The following is a 22513-nucleotide window of genomic DNA, read 5'->3' on the forward strand; positions in this document are numbered from 1 at the left end:
ATGAAACTAGTGGGAAAAATATCATTCAAAATAGAAGGGAGAAACGTGAGACATCATTTAGGAAAATAATAATAATAAAAGTGAGCCTTCTTCCCGAAATCGCCCGAAAACTTTTGCTGACTAACGAATTCCTTGTTTTGTGCGCTGTAGTAGTAGTAGTAGGGTTTTTTAGACTTTGCAGCATCAGAGAGTTGCTCTCCTCCCAACTCCTGTTTACCTAACAATGAGCATGAATATATATATATATATATATATATATATATATATATATATGACCAAAAATTCCATTTGGTTATCTGCAAAATATGGCTGCAGACACTAAATCCGGTGAAGAAATGAGTGACATTTGCCCTTCATTTGCATCTCATAGGAACAAAAGAAGGGGAAAAGAATCCGGGCATAAAATCTAGTTAGCTAGAATTTGGTTGCTTTCATCTCCAGAATCTCTCTTTTTATTTTTTTCTTAAAGATCAGTAGATTCAATATACAAGGCATTACAGTTATCTACCTTTCTTTTCTTTTGGAAAAACCAAAGGATGGTGAGAATATGCACATTTTGGTTATATATTCACAATAATGATGAGAATAAGAACAATGAAATGAAAGCAGAAAGGACTATCATAGACCAATAACTATGTTTTCAGAAATAACAACTGATAAGTCGTCAAATGAACAGCTGTGCTGTGTGCATTAGTCTTTATAAAGTATAAATTCCACATCATACTTCACTTGATCACCATCAATATGGTGGAAACAAATTTAAAACAAAGATCAGTTTGATATGATGTAAAACAAGATATCTCATTCTTGGTTTGATCTAATTACAAAAATTTATGCTCAGATCTATATCATTTCTTAGTCTAAAGTATATTTGAACACAAAACAATAACAATAATTGCAAGCCATAATGAGCCGATTCAACATCTCACCTATCAGAAATCTTAAATACGGGAAGCAGGGATGATACCGCATTACCAACAAAACCTGATAATAACGAGAAAAAATAAATTGATCTTCTTGTTTAGCAAGCAATTTTAGAGCGCATAAAAAACCTAGAACATACAGTTCTGAAAGGATCTCAGTCCTTTTAGAGACAAAATCCCCCACAAAAAGTATCAAGCCTTGCAAAGAGCATCAGTCTTTTCCTACAGAAAGAAACTGAACCTATCCAGCAGCTAGTTCTGAGGCAGTACAGTACATGTATAATTCTTCGCTGATAACGAGTCAAGCATTTGTTAGGAAAACATCTCTACGATGATCAACATGCGATAGGGTGCAAGTCATCTAAAACTTCTCTTGATCCCGATAACTCAACAAGAGTAAGCAGTGCTTCAGCTTAATTTAACCAAGTACCTACCTGCGAGAGACACTGCTGTTAATTCTCCAAGGCCAATAATGTATGAATACCTAAGGAAAAGCACAATGCAAAAGATTGGAACTAGGACACAAAACATTTACTGGAGATTAGCATGCAACAATACCTCAGGTAAGATTATTTTGACGTATTTGTCCAGAGACAACAATACAACAAATTCTTAAGAAAAGGAACAGAATAGCATATATAAGAATCTGGAGAACCAAGGGCTGGAATCAAATTCGAGACTACATGTTGCTATTAGGCAATAAAGTTAAAGATGCTCTATTGTCACATTGAAGCACAAGTTTGTAACATAAAAACAACCTGCATAATTTGACATATTAACTAGACTTCCAGATCACAATTTTGTTTTATAGCTATTACAGCTTTGACAATAATAAGACACCGAACAAAGGATGCAAAAGAAACATATAGTAGCAAAAGCCAAAAAAGTTGAAATGTGGATTTTCATAGTACATAAACCAGTATAACTACATATCATGAATATAACCAAAGATTCTAACAGTCAGAAATATCTTGACTTGAGTCTGACTGTGGGTAAAATACATTTCAGGAAGGCTGAAATTGGTGTCATCTGACAGCGGACAAAATACATTTTGGGAAGGGAGAAATTGGCCTACAAGAAGTCAGCAAGTCTCATTTCTCTTTCATTACCTCAAGACTGGCAATGGTTGAATTCTACCCAGCAAAGTAACTCCTAGAATTATATTTACTTTTCCAATTTGTTCAACATATCCTTACCAATGTAATCAAACTAGCACACTGCAGATGCCAACCTCTGGAAGGTAACACATACTAAAAGAGAAATTTCCAAGAACCTTGTTAATCCACTTCTTTTGCACCAAACACTCTGCAAATGGAGCTAACACCCCAAGTATTTTTTATTGATAAGAACAATTTATGCTCGATACAACACAACCTCTGGACACTAACACCTACTAAAATAGCAATTTCCGAGATCACTGCTAATCCACATCTTTTGCACCAAACACTCTGTAAATGGAGCTAACAATCAAGTACTTTTGATTGATAAGAACATTTTATGCACCGAACACTCAATATGACCCAACCCAAAAAATGAGAGGATCACACCCTCCGTAAACTTATGATCCAGACATCTGGAACGCACAGAGCACAATAATAATATTCATTGACAATAATGGAAAATGCATCCCATCAAGTGTCATCATTATTACTGGACTAAACATCAAACTATACTTTTATTAAATATCATATAACAATCTTCACCTTGCTAGAACCGAACACTTCTCAATCCTTAGTTCCCCAGCTATGGATCATCTGAAATATGTAATTTTCAGATCGATAGGGATTATCTAAGTAGAAACAAGATGTCAAGAAATCTAGTTGTGTCTCATGCAATCAGCAAAAGATAAGAATAATAATGAAAAAAGAGCATAACATAGAATAAAATATCTCACAAATTCATCATGAGAAAAGCACATCCATTAGTGCACTTTGCTGCATCGGAACTCGTCCGACTGCTCAGGATGAAGCAACCTCCTTATAGACTAAATTCATATCACATTCCCTGCTATTAGTCCATTACTAGGATCAAGTGGTGCCCGGCAACAGTAGAAATAAGTCTTTCTATAGATGCAAGGAATATCTTATAAGCTTGTTTCACGACTACTAATCCCTTTCAAAATTGCCTGCTAATAATGACAATGTTGTCCAATCATCCATATATGTATATATCAACATGCTGCAGGACCATGCAACAACAACCTTTCACAGGCTCAAGCGTCCAACTTATGCATCATGGCACTTCTAAGTTCTAACAAATATTAATATGCGTCAATTATAGGCTACAATAGACGCATCAATATAAAATTGATTGCCAAAAGAAATATGAACTAATAACAGCATATTAAAATTTCATCATGTCAGCATAAAGAGAATCTAGGTTTATAAGGCACCTAACACTATATTGATTATCCAAATTGGATACAGAGTCCAAAAAAGTTATTATCGATTTACAATTAAGTCCTTGAAATTTACAATCATTTCTTCAATACATTGCAAACCAGTCCCTAGCAGTCTTAATGGGCAGGACCTTATGCAGCCACGTGGAACATGGTCGCTCAGGCCGGACCACATGGAGTTGGCCAGTCTGAGCTGAAGTGCATGAAGTTTAGACCACCCCCATATTCAAACACTTAAATTGGTAAAGGACAACTTGTATATTCCAGTGCTTAAATTGAGAACAAAACATTGTCAATACGGAAAGTATGGTTTCCTTCATAAATCTAAGAGTTACAACTTCATTCTCAAGAAGACAGTCGGCTTCAAACTATCATGGTGGCAACCTGGTATTCATTAAGGTTTTGCATTTATAAAGAGAGAAATTTCAACTGAATTGACTGATCAGCAAGAGGAAAGAAGTGATTCAAACTAATCACTTAAGAAAGAGAACAAAATTTGATAAACAAAATGGTTTGGTTTTGTTTATCAAATTACCAAATATCCATAGTCAAATCAATTCAAAACTTCAGGTGTCCAATAACCTGAATAAGTCTGATATCTTCCAGTAGACTTAAAACGAATGGGACAAGAATAACAATTCTATGTGTCGTCAACACAAGTGATTATCAACAAGCAATTAACTCTATCGGCAATATCATCACAAATCTTCTCAACATTCTTCATTTTCTTACTACATGTAAGCATCCAAACTCGTCTTACATTCACAGAAAACGAAGTAAATGGCAGGAATTATTTGGTTGAAAACTGTAGATCTTGTTATGCAGATAGTGGAAAATTGGAACCTGGAAACATAACTTGCGGGTACAAAAGCTTATGCTATGCATTATGCATTTCCACGAACAAATGCAGTTCTGTTTTTGGGGACTCCATTATACAACTCAATGAGTTCTGGATACTCCTTGTAGCAGTTGACGAACCTCTCCACAAATTTCTTCTCTGGATATTTCACGTATGTAGGCATACTAAGGTTACTGATGCAAACTCCCCTAGACTTCAGGCCTGTCACAATCTGATGCCTTGGCATCAACCTTTTCTCCAAACTGCACAACAAAATATCTGGCCGAAGTGCAAGATGAGATGGAGCACATCCGGCTTCATTTACCAGGAACTCCATCTTCCTCTGCAAACTCTTTAAAGATAATCCCACAAGCGTAGGAACCTTTCTGAATGCAGCAAGGAAATCATCCTCAAACCACCCGAAGCCATTGAAGAACTCCAAGTGAGCGTTGAAGTTCTTCTCGGTGATTCTCTGGAGCACACACAGGGTAAGGGGGAACATCCCTGAGGTGCGAGGTACTCCCAAACCCTCGACACGACTGATTAACGCCTTCAGGGTTTCAGCATTCCGGGTTATAAGGAGGGGGCGGTGCCGTATGATCATTGAGAGCTTCTGATCCGTGATCCCGCAATCCCTTAGAATTTCAATGTTAGGCTGGATCGTCTTCTCGATGCTATACCCGAGAAACCTCCTGTTTTTCTTGCACAAGTTTACCAAAAAGTCGTTGGACTCGAGGAGGTCTTGCCATAATTGGATCTTGGACAAGATGTTCTCGGATTTGTCGCTGGTGACGTCGTTATTCGATCTGACAAGGTGGGTGATGTCGGAGCAGGAGAAGCCCAGATCCTGCAAAGCTCGGAACTTTGGAGCCAGGGTCTTCTCCACGTCGAGGAGAAGCCACCGGGGGTTTGCAGATATGACCTTTTTCACCTGGGTGTTGTCAAAACCGTAGCTTTTAAATAAGCCAAGGACGGAGTCAGGCTGGTGGCGGGATTCGACGCGGCCAAGGAGCTTCGAGGCTTTGGCCGCCTGATCTGGATCGAAGCCACAGGAGCTGACCAGGTATTCAGCCATAAGGCTGCTCTGTGGAGCACCGGAGGTGGCGGAGTAAGAATGGGTTGCGAGAAAAAGGGCAGCATCGGCCGGACGACAGCAAGGGACGAAGGCAAGGGCTTTGGACAAGAGAGATACGTAGGGCGACCTATTCATCAATGTCATCGTCTTCTTCTTCTTCTTCTTCTTCTTCTTTGTAGGTTCCTTCTCTTTACCAAAACCTTGCGAAGGTGGCGTAGTTGCGTATAGAGGAGCGCGATTAGGCCGGAAGTACCTGCGTCTTAAACCCTAGAAGTGCGTTACCGTGTTCGACATTTTTCTGGTTGGCTAGTTATTCCCTTGGCATTTTACTGGTTGGCGTTGGTTAAGATTAGTTAAATCACTTGATCATTTTTTGATTTTAATAAGGTAAGGTGGTTATCAGAATACACTATGGTGTCATTTCGGAGCTGGTGATCTGGAACTCTCCATAGGTGTCGGCCTTGGTGACAGATGAGTTGGTGTAGAGCAAAATCGTCTCTATCAAATGTCGATATGAACCAAACATTCATCTCTTTCTACCTTTTCACAAGACTATAGTTATTAATGTTTCAGAGACAAGAGAAGATGAAAAAAGAATCGTAATCTGTCAATGTCACATATAGTATCTCGTGTATGTGTCCATGACTGTCACATCATATAAACATCATGTCATTAGCCCTTAGGAGGTCCGATCTATTTATAGGTGAGAGTTGAGGATCAATGATAAGTAATTAGAAGAGTTTCTCCTATCAAGAGCGTCCCTTAAAGAATCATACTATAATCTGAACATCCTTTATATGGGCTAATATCCGTTATCAGAATTCAATCAATTTTATTATATATCTTATTCAATTATAAAGGGTCACATATTTTGATATTCTCACACTTAACTCATATATTCTCTATCTTCGCCCATAGTTTGATATTCCTTTTTATAGATTAATATTCGTAATCAAAATCTAATTAATTTTATTATGTATCTTATTCAATTATAAAGAGTCCTGTATTCTAACAATTTTGATATGATAAATTGAAAAAATGTTTTGAGTTACTTTGCATAAAGAGCTAGCTAGATCAAGTATAAATCCCTTAATCCAAAAAATAATAAAGAGTGAGAAGAAACCTTTATAAAGGTGCGATATATTACTTAAACTATTTAATTCCGTAAAAGGATATTTATACTAATTATAATGCTTGTCAATATGTTAATCAAATATAATCAAATCTAAATCAGGATGCACCTTCTTAATCTTAGTATGGATATAATAAGTTAATAATTGTGAGATGAATGACTTTATATTTTTATGGTGAACATGATCATCTAATTACTATTAATTTCTAGATAGAAGTTGCTTGAGGCTTTGTTTCATGGATAGCATATGTTTGTAGCAATTCTAAGTAGTAAGATAGTTGACGTGTTTGCGAGTCTCTATCAGTTCCCTATTTGATAAAAATCTATTGAGTAGATTCTCAAGTGAACAATGAGCAATTTTGCCATTCATATCATAAATAGTTGATGCTTATGATGATATTTAAGATTACATGAACTTTTTATTGTTGACTTAAACTTGATAATTAGAGTAGCATAGGTATTAATCCATCAAATTTTATGATGAATAAGTTGATTTCTAGCAGTAATTCATGCATGTTGGGTCTTTTATAAAAGAAAAAATTCTAGTATTATTTTTTTTATTGATGAAACCTTCCATATTCATTTTTACTTAGGTTTTTTTTATTTAGACAAAAAACACTCTTATATTTTTTGCTTATGTGACTTAATAATAGATATTATTTAAATAAATTATAATTTGATAATTAATTATAAAAAAAAATTAAAATAAAAAATAGATATTAATCATCTTCGATGAATATCTATTGATTTTAAAATGATTAGCATAGCTTTTTTATATATTTTTTTTAAAATTTATGATAATTAATTATCAATTTTTTAATAGCTGATCAAGTCATTTTTAATAGAAGATTAAGGGTATATTTTTGTTCATACTATAAAAAATAAACCCTAGATAAAAATAAATATAGGGATGCTATCCGATAAAAAAATAATAGTGCAATTTTTTTCTAAGAGAACACCTTTTATTATCTTTAGTTGGCACGCAATAAAAGTTTTTTCTCCCCTCAACAAACTAAAAGTTGACGAAGCAAAAAAAAAGACGCCTGCGGTCGCAGTAATCTCCGCCCGAAAAAAAATTCTCGAACACGGTAACGCACTTATAGGGTTTAAGACGCAGGTACTTCTGGCCTAAACGCGCTCTTCTATACGCAGCTACGCCACCTTCGCTAGGTTTTGGGAAAGAGAAGGAACCTACAAAGAAGAAGAAGAAGAAGAAGAAGAAGAAGAAGAAGACGATGACATTGATGAATAGGTCGCCCTACGTCTCTCTCTCGTCCAAAGCCCATGCCTTCGTCCCTTGCTGTCGTCCGGCCGATGCTGCCCTTTTTCTCGCAACCCATTCTTACTCCGCCGCCTCCGGTGCTCCACAGAGCAGCCTTATGGCTGAATACCTGGTCAGCTCCTGTGGCTTCGATCCTGATCAGGCGGCCAAAGCCTCGAAGCTCCTTGGCCACGTCGAATCCCGCCACCAGCCTGACTCCGTCCTTGGCTTATTTAAAAGCTACGGTTTTGACAACACCCAGGTGAAAAAGGTCATATCTACAAACCCCCGGTGGCTTCTCCTCGACGTGGAGAAGACCCTGGCCCCAAAGTTCCGAGCTTTGCAGGATCTGGGCTTCTCCTGCTCCGACATCACCCACCTCGTCAGATCGAATAACCACGTCATCAGCCACAAATCCCAGAACATCTTGTCCAAGATCCAATTATGGCAAGGCCTCCTGGGCTCCAACGACTTACTGATGAAGATATGGAAGAGAAACAGGTGGTTTCTCGGGTATAGCTTCGAGAAGACGATCCAGCCTAGCATTGAAATTCTAAGGGATTGCGGGATCACGGATCAGAAGCTCTCAATGATCCTACCGCAATATCCCCTCCTCATAACCCGGAATGCTGAAACCCTGAAGGCGTTAATCAGTCGTGTCGAGGGTTTGGGAGTACCTCGCACCTCGAGGATGTTCCTCCTGATCCTGAGTGTGCTCCTGAGCGTCTCCGAGAAGAACTTCAAGGCTCACTTGGAGTTCTTCAAGGGCTTCGGGTGGTCCGAGGATGATTTCCTTGCTGCATTAAGAAAGGCTCCTACGCTTGTGCAATTATCTTTAAAGAGTTTGCAGAGGAAGATGGAGTTCTTGGTAAATGAAGCCGGATGTGCTCCATCTCATCTTGCACTTCGGCCAGATATTTTGTTGTGCAGTTTGGAGAAAAGGTTGATGCCAAGGCATCAGATTGTGACAGGCCTGAAGTCTAGGGGAGTTTGCATCAGTAACCTTAGTATGTCTACATACATGAAATATCCAAAGAAGAAATTTGTGGAGAAGTTCGTCAACTGCTACAAGGAGTATCCAGAACTCATTGAGTTGTATAATGGAGTCCCCAAAAACAGAACTGCATTTGATCGTGGAAATGCATAATGCATAGCACAAGCTTTTGTACCAGCAAGTTATGTTTCCAGGTTCCAATTTTCCACTATCCGCATAACATGAACTACAGTTTGCAACCAAATAATTCCTGCCATTTACTTCGTTTTCTGTGAATGTAAGATGAGTTTGGATGCTTACATGTAGTAAGAAAATGAAGAATGTTGAGAAGATTTGTGATGATATTGCCGATAGAGTTAATTGCTTGTTGATAATCACTTGTGTAGACGCCACATGGAATTATTATTCTTGTCCCATTCGTTTTAAGTCTACTGGAAGATATCAGACTTATGTAGGTTATTGGACATGTGAAGTTTTGAATTGATTTAACTATGGATATTTGGTAATTTAGGTTTCGAGTTTTGGTTATTTTTTCAAATGATAAGAAGTAGGATTCTTTTGGATGGTATGGTAGGATGCTTTGGTGATTTTGAGCTGGATGATGAGGCTTTTGATTTAGGGCAAGGGTTGGTCACCTTTTATATAAATTTACTAAAGTCCCTCCTATCCAAAACCAAACCCAAAAAAGGGAGATGAGGTTGCGTTTCAATTTTTTGTATATTTTGTTTATCAAACTTTGTTCTCTTTCTTAAGTGATTAGTTTGAACCACTTCTTTCCTCTTGCTGATCGGTCAATTCAGTTGAAATTTCTCTCTTTATAAATGCAAAACCTTAATGAATACCAGGTTGCCACCATGATAGTTTGAAGCTGACTGTCTTCTTGAGAATGAAGTTGTAACTCTTAAATTTATGAAGGAAACCACACTTTCCGTATTGACAATGTTTTGTTCACAATTTAAGCACTGGAATATACAAGTTGTCCTTTACCAATTTAAGCTTTTGAGTACGGGGGTGGTCTAAACTTCATGCACTTCAGCTCAGACTGGCCAACTCCATGTGGTCCTGCCTCTGAGACCAAGTTCCACGTGGCTGCCTAAGGTCCTGCCCATTAAGACTGCTAGGGACTGGTTTGCAATGTAATGAAGAAATGATTGTAAATTTCAAGGACTGAATTGTAAATTGATAACAACTTTTTTGAACTCTGTATCCAATTTGGATGAGCAATATAGTGTTAGGTGCCTCATAAAACCTAGATTCTCTTTATGCTGACATGATGAAATTTTAATATGCTGTTATTAGTTCATATTTCTTTTGGCAATCAATTTTAGCCTATAATTGACGCATATTAATATTTGTTAGAAGTGCCATGATGCATAAGCTGGACGCTTGAGCATGTGAAAGGATGTTGTTGCATGGTTGTGCATCATGTTGATATACACATATATGGATGATTGAACAACATTGTCATTATTTGTAGGCAATTTTGAAAGGGATTATTAGTTGTCAAAAAAGCTTATAAGATATTCCTTGCAACTATAGAAAGACATATTTCTACTGTTTCCCGGCACCACTTGATCCTAGCAATGGACTAATAGCAGGGAATGTGATATGAATTTAGTCTATAAGGAGGTTGCTTCATCCTGAGCAATCGGACGAGTTCCGATGCAGCAAAGTGCATTGATGGATGTGCTTTTCTCATGATGAATTTGTGAGATCTTTTATTCTAATTTATTCTATTTTTTCATTATTATTCTTATCTTCAGTTGATTGCATGAGACACAACTAGATTTCTTGACGTCTTGTTTCTACTAAGATAATCCCTATCGATCTGAAAATTACATATTTCAGATGATCCATAGCTGGGGAGCTAAGGATTGAGAAGTGTTCGGTTCTAGTAATGTGAAGATTGTTATCTGATATTTAATAAAAGTACAGTTAGATGTGTACGCTAGTAATAATTATGAGACTTGATGGGATCCATTTTCCATTATTGTCAATGAATATTATTATTGTGCTCTGTGCATTACAGATGTCTGGATCATGAGTTTACGGAGGGTGTGATCCTCTCATTTTTTGGGTTGGGTCATATTGAGTGTTCGGTGCATAAAATGTTCTTATCAATCAAAAGTACTTGATTGTTAGCTCCATTTACAGGGTGTTTGGTGCAAAAGAAGTGGATTAGCAGTGATCTTGGAAATTGCTATTTTAGTAGGTGTTACTGTTCAGAGGTTGTGTTGTAACGATCATAAATTGTTCTTATCAATAAAAAATACTTGGGGTGTTAGCTCCATTTGCGGAGTGTTTGGTGCAAAAGAAGTGGATTAACAATGTTCTTGAAAATTGCTCTTTTAGTATGTGTTACCTTCCAGAGGTTGGCATCTGCAGTGTGCTAGTTTGATTACATTAGTAAGGATATGTTGAACAAATTGGAAAAGGAAATATAATTCTAGGAGTTAATTTGCTAGGGAGAATTCAACCATTGCCAGCCTTCAGGTAATGAAAGAGAAATGAGACTTGCTGACTTCTTGTAGGCCAATTTCTCCCTTCCCAAAATGTATTTTGTCCGCTGTCAGATGACACCAATTTCAGCCTTCCTGAAATGTATTTTACCCACAGTCAGACTGAAGTCAAGATATTTCTAACAGTTAGAATCTTTGGTTATATTTATGATATGTAGTTATACTGGTTTATGTACTATGAAAATCCACATTTCAACTTTTTTGGCTTTTGCTACTATATGTTTCTTTTGCATCCTTTGTTTGGTGTCTTATTTTTGTCAAAGCTGTAATAGCTATCAAACAAAAATGTGATCTGGACATCTAGTTAATATGTCAAATTATGCAGGTTGTTTTTATGTTACAAACTTGTGCTTCAATGTGACAATAGAGCATCTCTAAATTTATTTCCGAATGGCAACATGTAATCTCAAATTTGATTCCAGCCCTTGGTTCTCCAGATTCTTATAAATGCTATTCTGTTGTAGTATAGCATGCTAGTCTCAGCCATTCGTCCGATTTTTAATCTTTTGGTGTGTTCCTTTTCTTAAGACTTTGTTGTATTGTTGTCTCTGGACAAATACGTTAAAATAATCTTCCCTGAGGTATTGTAGCATGCTAATCTCCAGTAAATGTTGTATGTGTCCTAGTTCCAATCTTTTGCATTGTGCTTTTTCTTAGGTATTCATACATTATTGGCCTTTGAGAATTAACAGCAGTGTATCTGGCAGGTAGGTACTTGGTTAAATTAAACTGAAGCACTGCTTACTCTTGTTGAGTTATCAGGATCAAGAGATGTTTTAGATGACTTGCACCCTATCGCATGTTGATCATCGTAGAGATGTTTTCCTGACAAAGGCTTGACTCGTTATCAGCGAAGAATTATACATGTACTGTACTGCCTCAGAACTAGCTGCCGGATAGGGTCAGTGAGAGAATATCAAATATGTGAATAAAATATATAATAAAACTGATTAGATTCTGATAACAGATATTAGCCAATAAAAGGAAAGTTTATATTATAATAGGATTCCTTAAAAGGTATCCTTGAAGGGAGGAATTCTTCTAATTATTTATCATAGACTTTCTACTATCGTCTATAAATAGATAGGACTTCATGGAGACTAATGACATGATGTTTATGTGATGTAATGATCATGAACACATGCATGAGATACGATAGGTGACATTAAGAGGTTACGGTTCCTTTCTCGTTCAATCTTGTCTCTGAACCATTAATAACTATAGTATTGTGAAAAGATAGAAAGAGACGAAGAGTGTTTAGTTCTCATTGTAAATCAGTTTGCTGACAAACTGATAACTATAGTATCCGGCAGCTAGTTCTGAGGCAGTACAGTACATGTATAATTCTTCGCTGATAACGAGTCAAGCCTTTGTCAGGAAAACATCTCTACGATGATCAACATGCGATAGGGTGCAAGTCATCTAAAACATCTCTTGATCCTGATAACTCAACAAGAGTAAGCAGTGCTTCAGTTTAATTTAACCAAGTACCTACCTGCCAGAGACACTACTGTTAATTCTCCAAGGCCAATAATGTATGAATACCTAAGAAAAAGCACAATGCAAAAGATTGGAACTACGACACATACAACATTTACTGGAGATTAGCATGGTACAATACCTCAGGGAAGATTATTTTGATGTATTTGTTGTCCAGAGACAACAATACAACAAAGTCTTAAGAAAAGGAACACACCAAAAGATAAAAAATCGGACGAATGGCTGAGACTAGCATGCTATACTACAACAGAATAGCATATATAAGAATCTGGAGAACCAAGGGCTGGAATCAAATTCGAGATTACATGTCGCCATTAGGCAATAAATTTAGAGATGCTCTATTGTCACATTGAAGCACAAGTCTCATTTCTCCTACAATAAGAACATTTTGTAGGAGGTGTTGTTGTCTCAGGAGCGTATTTAGGCCGGAAATACCTGCGTCCTAAACCCTAGAACTATGTTACTGTGTTGGAGGAACCTTTTTCGATCAGAGATTTCTACGACCGTAGGCTTTTTTTTTTTTTCTTAATCGATTTTTACTGTGTGTCAACTAAAAAGAATAAATTGATGAATGACCATCAAGATTACTGTATCCCAATCCTCGGATTAATTGATAATTATGCTACCTAAATTATCAAATTCAATCAACGATAATAAGAATACTAAATCCTAAATATCATCATAATTATTAATTGTTTGTTATCATAATATGATTTGATGTTTAAATATTTGAAAGATTATTTAGAGAATCTCCTCACCAAGTATCCGAAGTCGTTTCACGTCAAACTTTCATATCTTCAACATCATGACAAAAACGTAAGAAGCTCCTCGGAGCGTTTCATCTTATGGGATTGGGGTGCAATGTTCTTTGGTTTCAATTGACCTACCTCTCTAAGTTGGTGCTTCCACAGCAAAGGGAACATACGAAGACCAACAAACACAGTCAACTGCCTCCTTACTGAAAACAACTACCACAAATATGTGGAGACCATGAAAGAGAGCCCAAGATAACTTCCTCTATAGTCAACTATCGACAGTCGTACTCTCTAGTGCTCTTCTTTCCTACACTTTACAACTCTATACGATATTTGTTTGCATATATTGTGGAATTCCAAGTTGCAGACAAAACAAGTAGCTTTGGGAGTTCTTCATATTTACACGACAATCTCTTGTGACAGTATTTGCATTTGATAGAGTAAGTTCGGAAAGATAGGTATTTCATAGATAAAGGATCATCACTGCATTTCCCTAAGCCAAGAAACCTGTCATGAATTGCATTCATGTATAGACTGATCACAATGTAGCATGCACTGAGATGGAACATTGTGGTGATGAGATTTGGTCTGACTAGAAGAGAATAAAAAGAGTATCGTTTTAGTTTTTGTGATGAAAATGATGAAGGGTGATAATTGTTGAGGAATGAAAGAAAAATTTAAATAAAAAGGTTTAGATATTAATAAATTAAAAATATATTCTTTAAGTTACATTAAAAAATCTGTACAAGATTTAATGTGGTTCGATAACTCTCTTATCTATGTTCATAGATAAAATTAATTTTTTATAATATAAATCAATTACAAAATCTTTGAATTATCTTTAGTCAAATACAACTCCTCTTGTACATTCTTAGAAACTCTCAAAAGTACCTCTTTAAATATTTTGTATCTCTCTCACTAAAACCTTAAGACTAGTGTGTATTTATAAGCAAATTTTAATTTACGATCGAGCTTCAATTTAATTATCTTTATTTTGCCTTCTTCTAAGAAAAAAATGATTTGACAAATGTTATCTATTGTTAAGTCTATTCAAAGGATCTTGAAATAAGTACAAAGCTTCTCTACTAGATAAGTAAGAGAATTAGTGTACTCAATTTTATGTATTTTCTTAAGCGTTGAGAAAGATGAGGGTACTTAACTTCACTCGCCTCCTTGAGGATTGTACCTCATGCATCAAACTACATATTAGCCTTTGTCAGCTCTTATATTTTTAAAGTATTTAAAGTATTATACTCCTTGCGTTGAGTTAGCAACTATGTGTTGAATCTCGGATTTTGATGATATAATCAATTGGTGGGTTAATTGATCTAATCCATATTATTGAGTTAAGTGTGCAGGATTAACTACGATAACCAGAAAACATAAAGCAAGGATACCGGAGTCGAGCTCGATGGACGTTTAAGAGACCGAAGAATCATCGGAGATGCTGCCGGAACCATCCGAGAAGAAATCGGGAACGTGTCGGAAGTTCGCCGAAGAAATCGTCGGAGGCTCGCGGAGATCACCGAGAAGGCTCGGCTACTCGTTAAAAGTCATCACAAAGATTGGGAGCTTGCAGGGAGTCCGTCGGAAGAAGTTTGTCGGAAAGCTCGCCGGAACAAGACTCGACGTTCGCGGTTGAAAATTTGCTTAGGATGTGTTTTGGTTATGTAGTCCACTTGTAATTAGGATTAGGATTAAGAGATAATCCTATATCCTGGTTAGGGGCCAACTGGGCCCAAAGTCAGAGTTGGTTTAGGCTAAAAATTAAGCTAAACCAGCGAACTAGAGAGCCAAGATTGAAGCCCAACTAGTGGCTGAAAACACTGTAGTTGGGCTGAAATCACTGTAGGCGGTGGCACCGCCTAGTTTGGCGGTGGAACCGCCCAGCACCCGAGTGCTGGGCGGTGACACCTCCTGGCTGGGCGGTGGCACCGCCCAGCACCCGAGCCCTGGGCGGTGGCACCACCAGCACCGGAAACCCTAAGAAAATTCAAATTTTGGAGCCCAAAATTTGAATCCTCTTGAGGCCTATAAATACCCCTCAAATCTCAGCTGAGGTTACAACTTTTGAGAAGCATTTTGATTGAGAGAAAAGTCTTAGAAAGTCTTAGAAGTCTTGTTTTCAATTTGCTAGAGAGTTCTCCTCCTTCTTTCTTATTGAAAATTTGTAAGAGGTTGAGCTGCTTGTAAAAGGTTGTAAGAGGGGTGTTTACCCTTCCATTTCAAGAGACTTGCTAGTGGAAGGTGGGAGCCTCATCGAAGAGGGGCCTCGCAAGTGGAGTAGGTCATTTGACCGAACCACTCTAAAAATCGGCGTAATCTCTGGTTTGCTCTTTATTATTGTCATTTACATTACTGCAAATCTTCTTACTGCTTTAGTTCCTTATTACTCCTATTGCGCAACTTCAAGAATACGCCTTCAAGTTAAATTTCTCAAGTTTCGTTCTTAACGTACGAAAGATTTTGATTAAAATCGAAGTTTTTATCCGCTGCACTAATTCACCCCCCCCTCTTAGTGCCGCTCCGATCCTAACAAGTGGTATCAGAGCAAGGTTATCTCTCATATTTGGTTTAATACCCAAGAGAGATGGCTTACTCCGGCATGCAAGAGGGCCATTCTATTGCACGACCACCTTTGTTTAATGGGTCGGATTACACATATTGGAAGACTCGCATGAGAATCTTCCTCATTTCTATGGACTTTGAGCTTTGGTCTATTGTCGAGAATGGATTTCAAAAATCTTCTCTTCCGATGAGCGAATGGAATGAATCGGAGAAGAAGGTTTTTGCTTTAAATGCAAAGGCTATGAATGCCTTGTTTTGTGCACTAGACAAAAACGAATTTAATCGTGTTTCAATGTGTGATTCGGCTTTTGATATTTGGAGAACTCTTGAGGTCACTCATGAAGGCACTAGCCGAGTGAAAGAGTCCAAAATCAACATCCTTGTGCACTCTTACGAACTTTTCCGAATGAAACCAAGTGAGTCCATCGGAGACATGTACACCCGGTTTACGGATGTCATCAATGGACTCAAAGCTCTTGGTAAAGATTTTACTAACTTTGAACTAGTAACTAAAATCTTAAGATCCCTCCCTAAAAGTTGGGATCCAAAAGTTACGGCCATTCAAGAGGCCAAAGACCTTAAAGCATTCCCTCTTGAAGAACTCATTGGGTCTCTAATGACCTACGAAATGACATGTCAAGCTCATGACGAGCTCGAGAACCCCCTTCCAAAGAACAGGAAGGATATGGCACTCAAATCACAAGAAGACCACTTGAAAGGAACATCAAGTGATGAGGACAGTGACAATGACATTGCACTTTTGACTCAAAAGTTTAAAAAATATTTAAGAAAGAACAGATTTAAAAATAATACAAAAAATAAATTTGAACAAAAGAAAGACCAAGTGATTTGCTATGAATGCAAAAAACCGGGACACTACAAGAACGATTGTCCTCAAGCCAAAAAGAGGACATCAAAGAAGAAGGCGTTCAAGGCAACGTGGGATGATTCAAGTGCATCCGAAGAAGAGGAGTCCAACACCGAGCAAGTTGCTCATTACGCGCTAATGGCGTTAGGAGAAGAGGTATGTGATTTATTTAATGAAGATTTATCTTTTGAAGAACTGTCTATTGCTTTTCATGAATTATTTGATGAATGTAGAACTGTTAGCAAGAAGTTAAGTATCTTAAAGAAAGAGCATGCTTTGCTACAAGATAAGTTTGATAGTCTTCAAACTCCTCCATGCTCTAAGTGTGAGCACTTAGAAGCAATAAAAAATGAAAATATGCTTCTTAAGGAAACCTTAAACAAGTTTAAGGTTGGTAGCAAAGGATTAGATATGATCCTTGCAAACAAGGGTCACATCGCAAATAGAAATGGAATTGGATTTGTAAAAGGATTATATCAAAATCCCACCACTTTCGTAAAAGGACCTACATTACATGTTTCCTCTTATGTGAAATGCAACTTTTGTTGCAAATCTGGACATATTGCCTACAAATGCCCATTTAGGAAAATTAGTTCACAAAAATTAATATGGGTTCCTAAAGGAACTATAAAGAATTCAATCATAAATAACAAAGTTAGTGGGTCAATTTTTGAGGCACCCAAAATCAAATGGGTACCTAAAAATCATCCTCTTTTGTAGACAAACCCACAAGCTAGGAGCAAGAGATGGTATCTCGATAGTGGATGCTCAAGACATATGACTGGAGATCCATCTCATTTCTCTATGCTCACTAGCAAAGAAGAAGGGTACGTTACCTTCGGAGACAACAACAAGGGCAAAATCATTGGCAAGGGAACTATTGGTAACAAATTTAATTTTTCCATTGATGATGTCTTACTAGTTGATGGATTGAAACATAATCTCTTGAGTATTAGTCAACTATGCGATAAAGGTTACATTGTTAGATTTGAATCAAATATGTGCATTATTGAAAAACCAAATCATAACATGACTATGATTGCTTTAAAACAAAATAATGTCTATACCATCAATCTTGATGAACTAAGTAATGAAATGTGCTTCTCCGTCGTAAATGATGATGCTTGGCTTTGGCATAGGAGATTAGGCCATGCAAGCATGAAAACAATATCTAAGATCTCATCTCAAGAATTAGTACGAGGAATTCCAAATATGAAGTTTATTAAGGACAAAGTATGCGATGCATGTCAACTAGGCAAACAAATAAAAACAAGCTTCAAACCAAAAAATCAAATTAGCACTACTAGACCATTACAATTGATCCATTTGGACTTATTTGGACCAATTGATACAACAAGTCTAGGTGGAAGCAAATATGCCTTTGTGATTGTGGATGACTACTCTAGATACACTTGGACCTATTTCTTAGCTCACAAAAGTGATTGCTTCAAGTGTTTCTCTAAATTTTGTAAACTCACTCAAAATGAAAAAGGCTTCATGATTTCATCAATTCGGAGTGATCACGGTGGTGAATTCCAAAACCGTGACTTTCAAAATTTTTGCGAAAGTAATGGATACAATCACAACTTCTCAACTCCAAGAAATCCTCAACAAAATGGAGTAGTTGAAAGGAAAAATAGAAACCTACAAGAAATGGCAAGAACTATGTTGAATGAACATAGTTTACCTAAGTACTTTTGGGCCGAAGCCGTAAATACGGCTTGCTACATCATGAATAGAGTCCTAATAAGACCATCCTTATCCAAAACTCCCTATGAATTATGGAATAACAAAAAACCAAACATCTCCTATTTTAAAGTTTTTGGTTGTAAATGCTTTATTTTAAATGAAAGGGATGCTTTAGGAAAATTTGATGCTAAATCCGATGAAGGCATCTTTCTTGGTTACTCTTCCGTTTCTAAAGCTTTTCGGGTTTTTAATAAAAGAACTTTAGTAATTGAAGAGTCTATTCATGTAGTTTTTAATGAAATTTCCGATTTAAAGAAAAATGATTTTGATGATGATCTTGGTTTTGATAATTTGAATTTAAATGAACCCTCTCCTCAAAATAGCCTTTTGAATGCATCTTCTTCCGATATTTCTTTACCAAAAGAATGGAAGTATGTAGATGCTCATCCAAAAGAGCAAATTATAGGAGATACATCAAAAGGGGTTCAAACTCGTTCTTCTTTCAAAAATTTCTGTGCTAACGCCGCTTTCCTTTCTCAAATTGAACCTAAATGCATTGACGAAGCCTTAAAAGATGATTTTTGGATCATTGCAATGCAAGAAGAATTGAACCAATTTGAGAGGAATGAGGTATGGAAGCTTGTTCCTAGACCAAGTGACCACTTAGTCATAGGTACTAAGTGGGTCTTTAGAAACAAGCAAGACAAAAATGGTATCGTGGTTAGAAACAAGGCTAGATTAGTGGCCAAAGGTTTCAACCAAGAAGAAGGTATCGATTACGATGAAACCTTCGCTCCCGTGGCTCGATTAGAAGCCATAAGGATGCTCCTTGCCTATGCTAGTAGTAATAATTTTAAACTATTTCAAATGGATGTTAAAAGTGCTTTCTTGAATGGTTTTATTTCCGAAGAAGTATTTGTCGAACAACCTCCCGGATTTGAAAATTCTCTTCTTCCTAATCATGTATTCAAATTGACTAAAGCTCTCTATGGCTTAAAACAAGCTCCTAGAGCTTGGTATGAAAGGCTTAGTTCCTTTCTTATTTTAAATAATTTTACCAAAGGCAAGGTTGATACTACATTGTTTATTAAACATTTTGAAAATAATTTTCTTATTGTGCAAATTTATGTTGACGATATTGTGTTTGGCTCTTCGGATGAATCACTATGTGAATCATTTGCCAAATGTATGAGTCTAGAATTTGAAATGAGTTTAATGGGTGAATTAACTTTCTTTTTGGGATTACAAATCAAACAACTTAGTGATGGTATATTTCTTAACCAATCGAAATATACATTAGAATTGTTAAAACGATTTAACATGGATAATTCAAAAGCAATAAACACCCCTATGAGTACTACGACTAAGTTAGATATGGATGAAAATGGTGAAAGTTTCGATCAAAAAACATATAGGGGAATGATAGGTAGTCTACTCTACCTCACTGCGACTAGACCAGATATTATGTTTAGTGTAGGACTTTGCGCTAGGTTTCAATCTAATCCTAAATTATCTCATCTTAAGAGTGTTAAAAGAATATTTAGATATCTCAAAGGAACTCCAAATTTAGGATTGTGGTATCCAAAATCTGAAAAATTCGATCTAATAGCTTATGCAGATGCCGATTTTGGCGGATGCAGGATAGATAGAAAAAGTACATCCGGAACATGCCAATTTTTAGGACATGCACTTGTTTCTTGGACTTCTAAGAAACAAAATTCAGTCGCACTATCTACGGCGGAAGCCGAATACATTGCTGCAAGTGCATGTTGTGCACAAGTAATTTGGATGAAAAATACATTAGAAGACTATGGAATTCACTTTAAAAATATTCCCATAAAATGTGATAATACTAGTGCCATATGCCTTACTAAAAATCCAATTCAGCACTCTAGAACTAAGCACATCGACGTTAGGCATCATTTCATACGCAATCATGTTTTTAACAATGATGTTGTTCTAGAATTCATTGACACAAAGCATCAATTAGCAGATATATTTACAAAAGCTTTGAATGAAGACCAATTTGAATTCATTAGAAGGGAATTAGGTATGTTAAATTGTCCCTAAACAATAAACTTGTTTGATTGGATTTTCCGTAAAGTTTTTCATCTTCTTTCCATCTCTCATTCTCCTTCAAATTCCATATGACATGTTGTGAAATCTCGAAATCGACTTTGATGACTTGATTATGAATTTCAAGTTAGCGATTTGATTTAAATAAGTTTTATCTAAATCATAATCTTGATCTTGCAAAATTGGAATCACAAATAATATCACTTGGCATTCATGAATTGATACTTACAAATATGAAAGTATTGGCATTCATGACTTGAATTTGATTGAAACATTGTATGCTTAAATTCATCATTCTCCTATGTTTCAAAAATTCTTTAAATGCCTTATGTGATGATTAAAAAGTAATGTTGAGATTTTCATGAATTTGACGATTTGAATGAGTTTGTATTCGAATTATGATCTTGACTTCGTGAAATTACTACTTGAATTTTTTATCCCAATCTCTCTCTTATACATCTACAATTTCTATTATTCATAGAAAGAAGAGATTAGATAATATGAATGCATGCTGAATTTTCCTCTAAAATGAACTCTGCGTAAATATTTTTGCATACTTAATTTTCAATGATAAAATCGTTGTATGACAAAATATGTGCTTCAAGTCTCATTTTCCTTTTTGTTGATGACAAAGGGGGAGAAAAGTGATGACTTATATCATTCTTAATAGCATGACAAAATATGAATTGCAAAATCCTTGAGAAAAGTGATCGATCGATGATTATCTTATATGCCTTGCAAAATCCTTGAAAATATCGTAAGATTGATTGATCATATTGAATGCATGTCTAAAATGTATAATCATGCAATTCAAGTTGAAAATCTTTATCTCTTGTCATAGTAAAATTTGTCTCTTATCTTTCGACTTGAAAAAGATTTTCATCAAAGTTTCGTACTTACTATTGTTTAATGAGGATAACGATAGAGTTCTACGATTAGAACTTATCGGGTTATGCTTGAATCCAATGGGATGGAATTCAAGTGTTTTTTTTTTATCTTCTCATAATATGGCATATAGATAGGGGGAGTTATGTTTAACTCCGTCATCAATTGATTGTCATCATCAAAAAGGGGGAGATTGTTGAATCTCGGATTTTGATGATATAATCAATTGGTGGGTTAATTGATCTAATCCATATTATTGAGTTAAGTGTGCAGGATTAACTACGATAACCAGAAAACATAAAGCAAGGATACCGGAGTCGAGCTCGATGGACGTTTAAGAGACCGAAGAATCATCGGAGATGCTGCCGGAACCATCCGAGAAGAAATCGGGAACGTGTCGGAAGTTCGCCGAAGAAATCGTCGGAGGCTCGCGGAGATCACCGAGAAGGCTCGGCTACTCGTTAAAAGTCATCACAAAGATTGGGAGCTTGCAGGGAGTCCGTCGGAAGAAGTTTGTCGGAAAGCTCGCCGGAACAAGACTCGACGTTCGCGGTTGAAAATTTGCTTAGGATGTGTTTTGGTTATGTAGTCCACTTGTAATTAGGATTAGGATTAAGAGATAATCCTATATCCTGGTTAGGGGCCAACTGGGCCCAAAGTCAGAGTTGGTTTAGGCTAAAAATTAAGCTAAACCAGCGAACTAGAGAGCCAAGATTGAAGCCCAACTAGTGGCTGAAAACACTGTAGTTGGGCTGAAATCACTGTAGGCGGTGGCACCGCCTAGTTTGGCGGTGGAACCGCCCAGCACCCGAGTGCTGGGCGGTGACACCTCCTGGCTGGGCGGTGGCACCGCCCAGCACCCGAGCCCTGGGCGGTGGCACCACCAGCACCGGAAACCCTAAGAAAATTCAAATTTTGGAGCCCAAAATTTGAATCCTCTTGAGGCCTATAAATACCCCTCAAATCTCAGCTGAGGTTACAACTTTTGAGAAGCATTTTGATTGAGAGAAAAGTCTTAGAAAGTCTTAGAAG

At 36.8% G+C, this 22513-nt stretch overlaps 2 protein-coding genes across 4 annotated transcripts; one reads left to right on the forward strand and one right to left on the reverse strand.

Annotated features, from left to right (window-relative positions):
- Positions 1-985: 985 nt before the first annotated feature.
- Positions 986-5520, reverse strand: LOC135586300 (transcription termination factor MTERF15, mitochondrial-like). Of its 3 annotated transcripts, none has more exons than XM_065155773.1 (2): positions 4178-5520; positions 986-1357 (listed from the first exon to the last, which is right to left on the reverse strand). In XM_065155773.1, exon 1 carries the CDS (start codon positions 5376-5378, stop codon positions 4206-4208), a length of 1173 nt encoding a protein of 390 aa, XP_065011845.1. In that variant the 5' UTR covers positions 5379-5520; the 3' UTR covers positions 986-1357; positions 4178-4205. The 3 variants fall into 3 exon arrangements, with proteins under 3 accessions (XP_065011845.1, XP_065011854.1, XP_065011837.1); XM_065155782.1 differs by having other exon boundaries at positions 986-1353; positions 4173-5520; XM_065155765.1 differs by having other exon boundaries at positions 4165-5519.
- Positions 5521-7507: 1987 nt separating this feature from the next.
- Positions 7508-8963, forward strand: LOC135640918 (transcription termination factor MTERF15, mitochondrial-like). Its single transcript, XM_065155792.1, has one exon. The coding sequence runs from the start codon at positions 7602-7604 to the stop codon at positions 8772-8774; it is 1173 nt and encodes a 390-aa protein (XP_065011864.1). The 5' UTR covers positions 7508-7601; the 3' UTR covers positions 8775-8963.
- Positions 8964-22513: the final 13550 nt, after the last annotated feature.

Source organism: Musa acuminata, chromosome BXJ1-4, assembly GCF_036884655.1.
Source record: "Musa acuminata AAA Group cultivar baxijiao chromosome BXJ1-4, Cavendish_Baxijiao_AAA, whole genome shotgun sequence".
Taxonomy (NCBI): domain Eukaryota; kingdom Viridiplantae; phylum Streptophyta; class Magnoliopsida; order Zingiberales; family Musaceae; genus Musa; species Musa acuminata.

What these genes read in the sequence shown, in the direction of transcription:
- LOC135586300 (XM_065155773.1), bottom strand. Translation starts at nt 5,378, where the DNA reads ATGACATTGATGAATAGGTCGCCCTACGTATCTCTCTTGTCCAAAGCC.
- LOC135640918 (XM_065155792.1), top strand. Translation starts at nt 7,602, where the DNA reads ATGACATTGATGAATAGGTCGCCCTACGTCTCTCTCTCGTCCAAAGCC.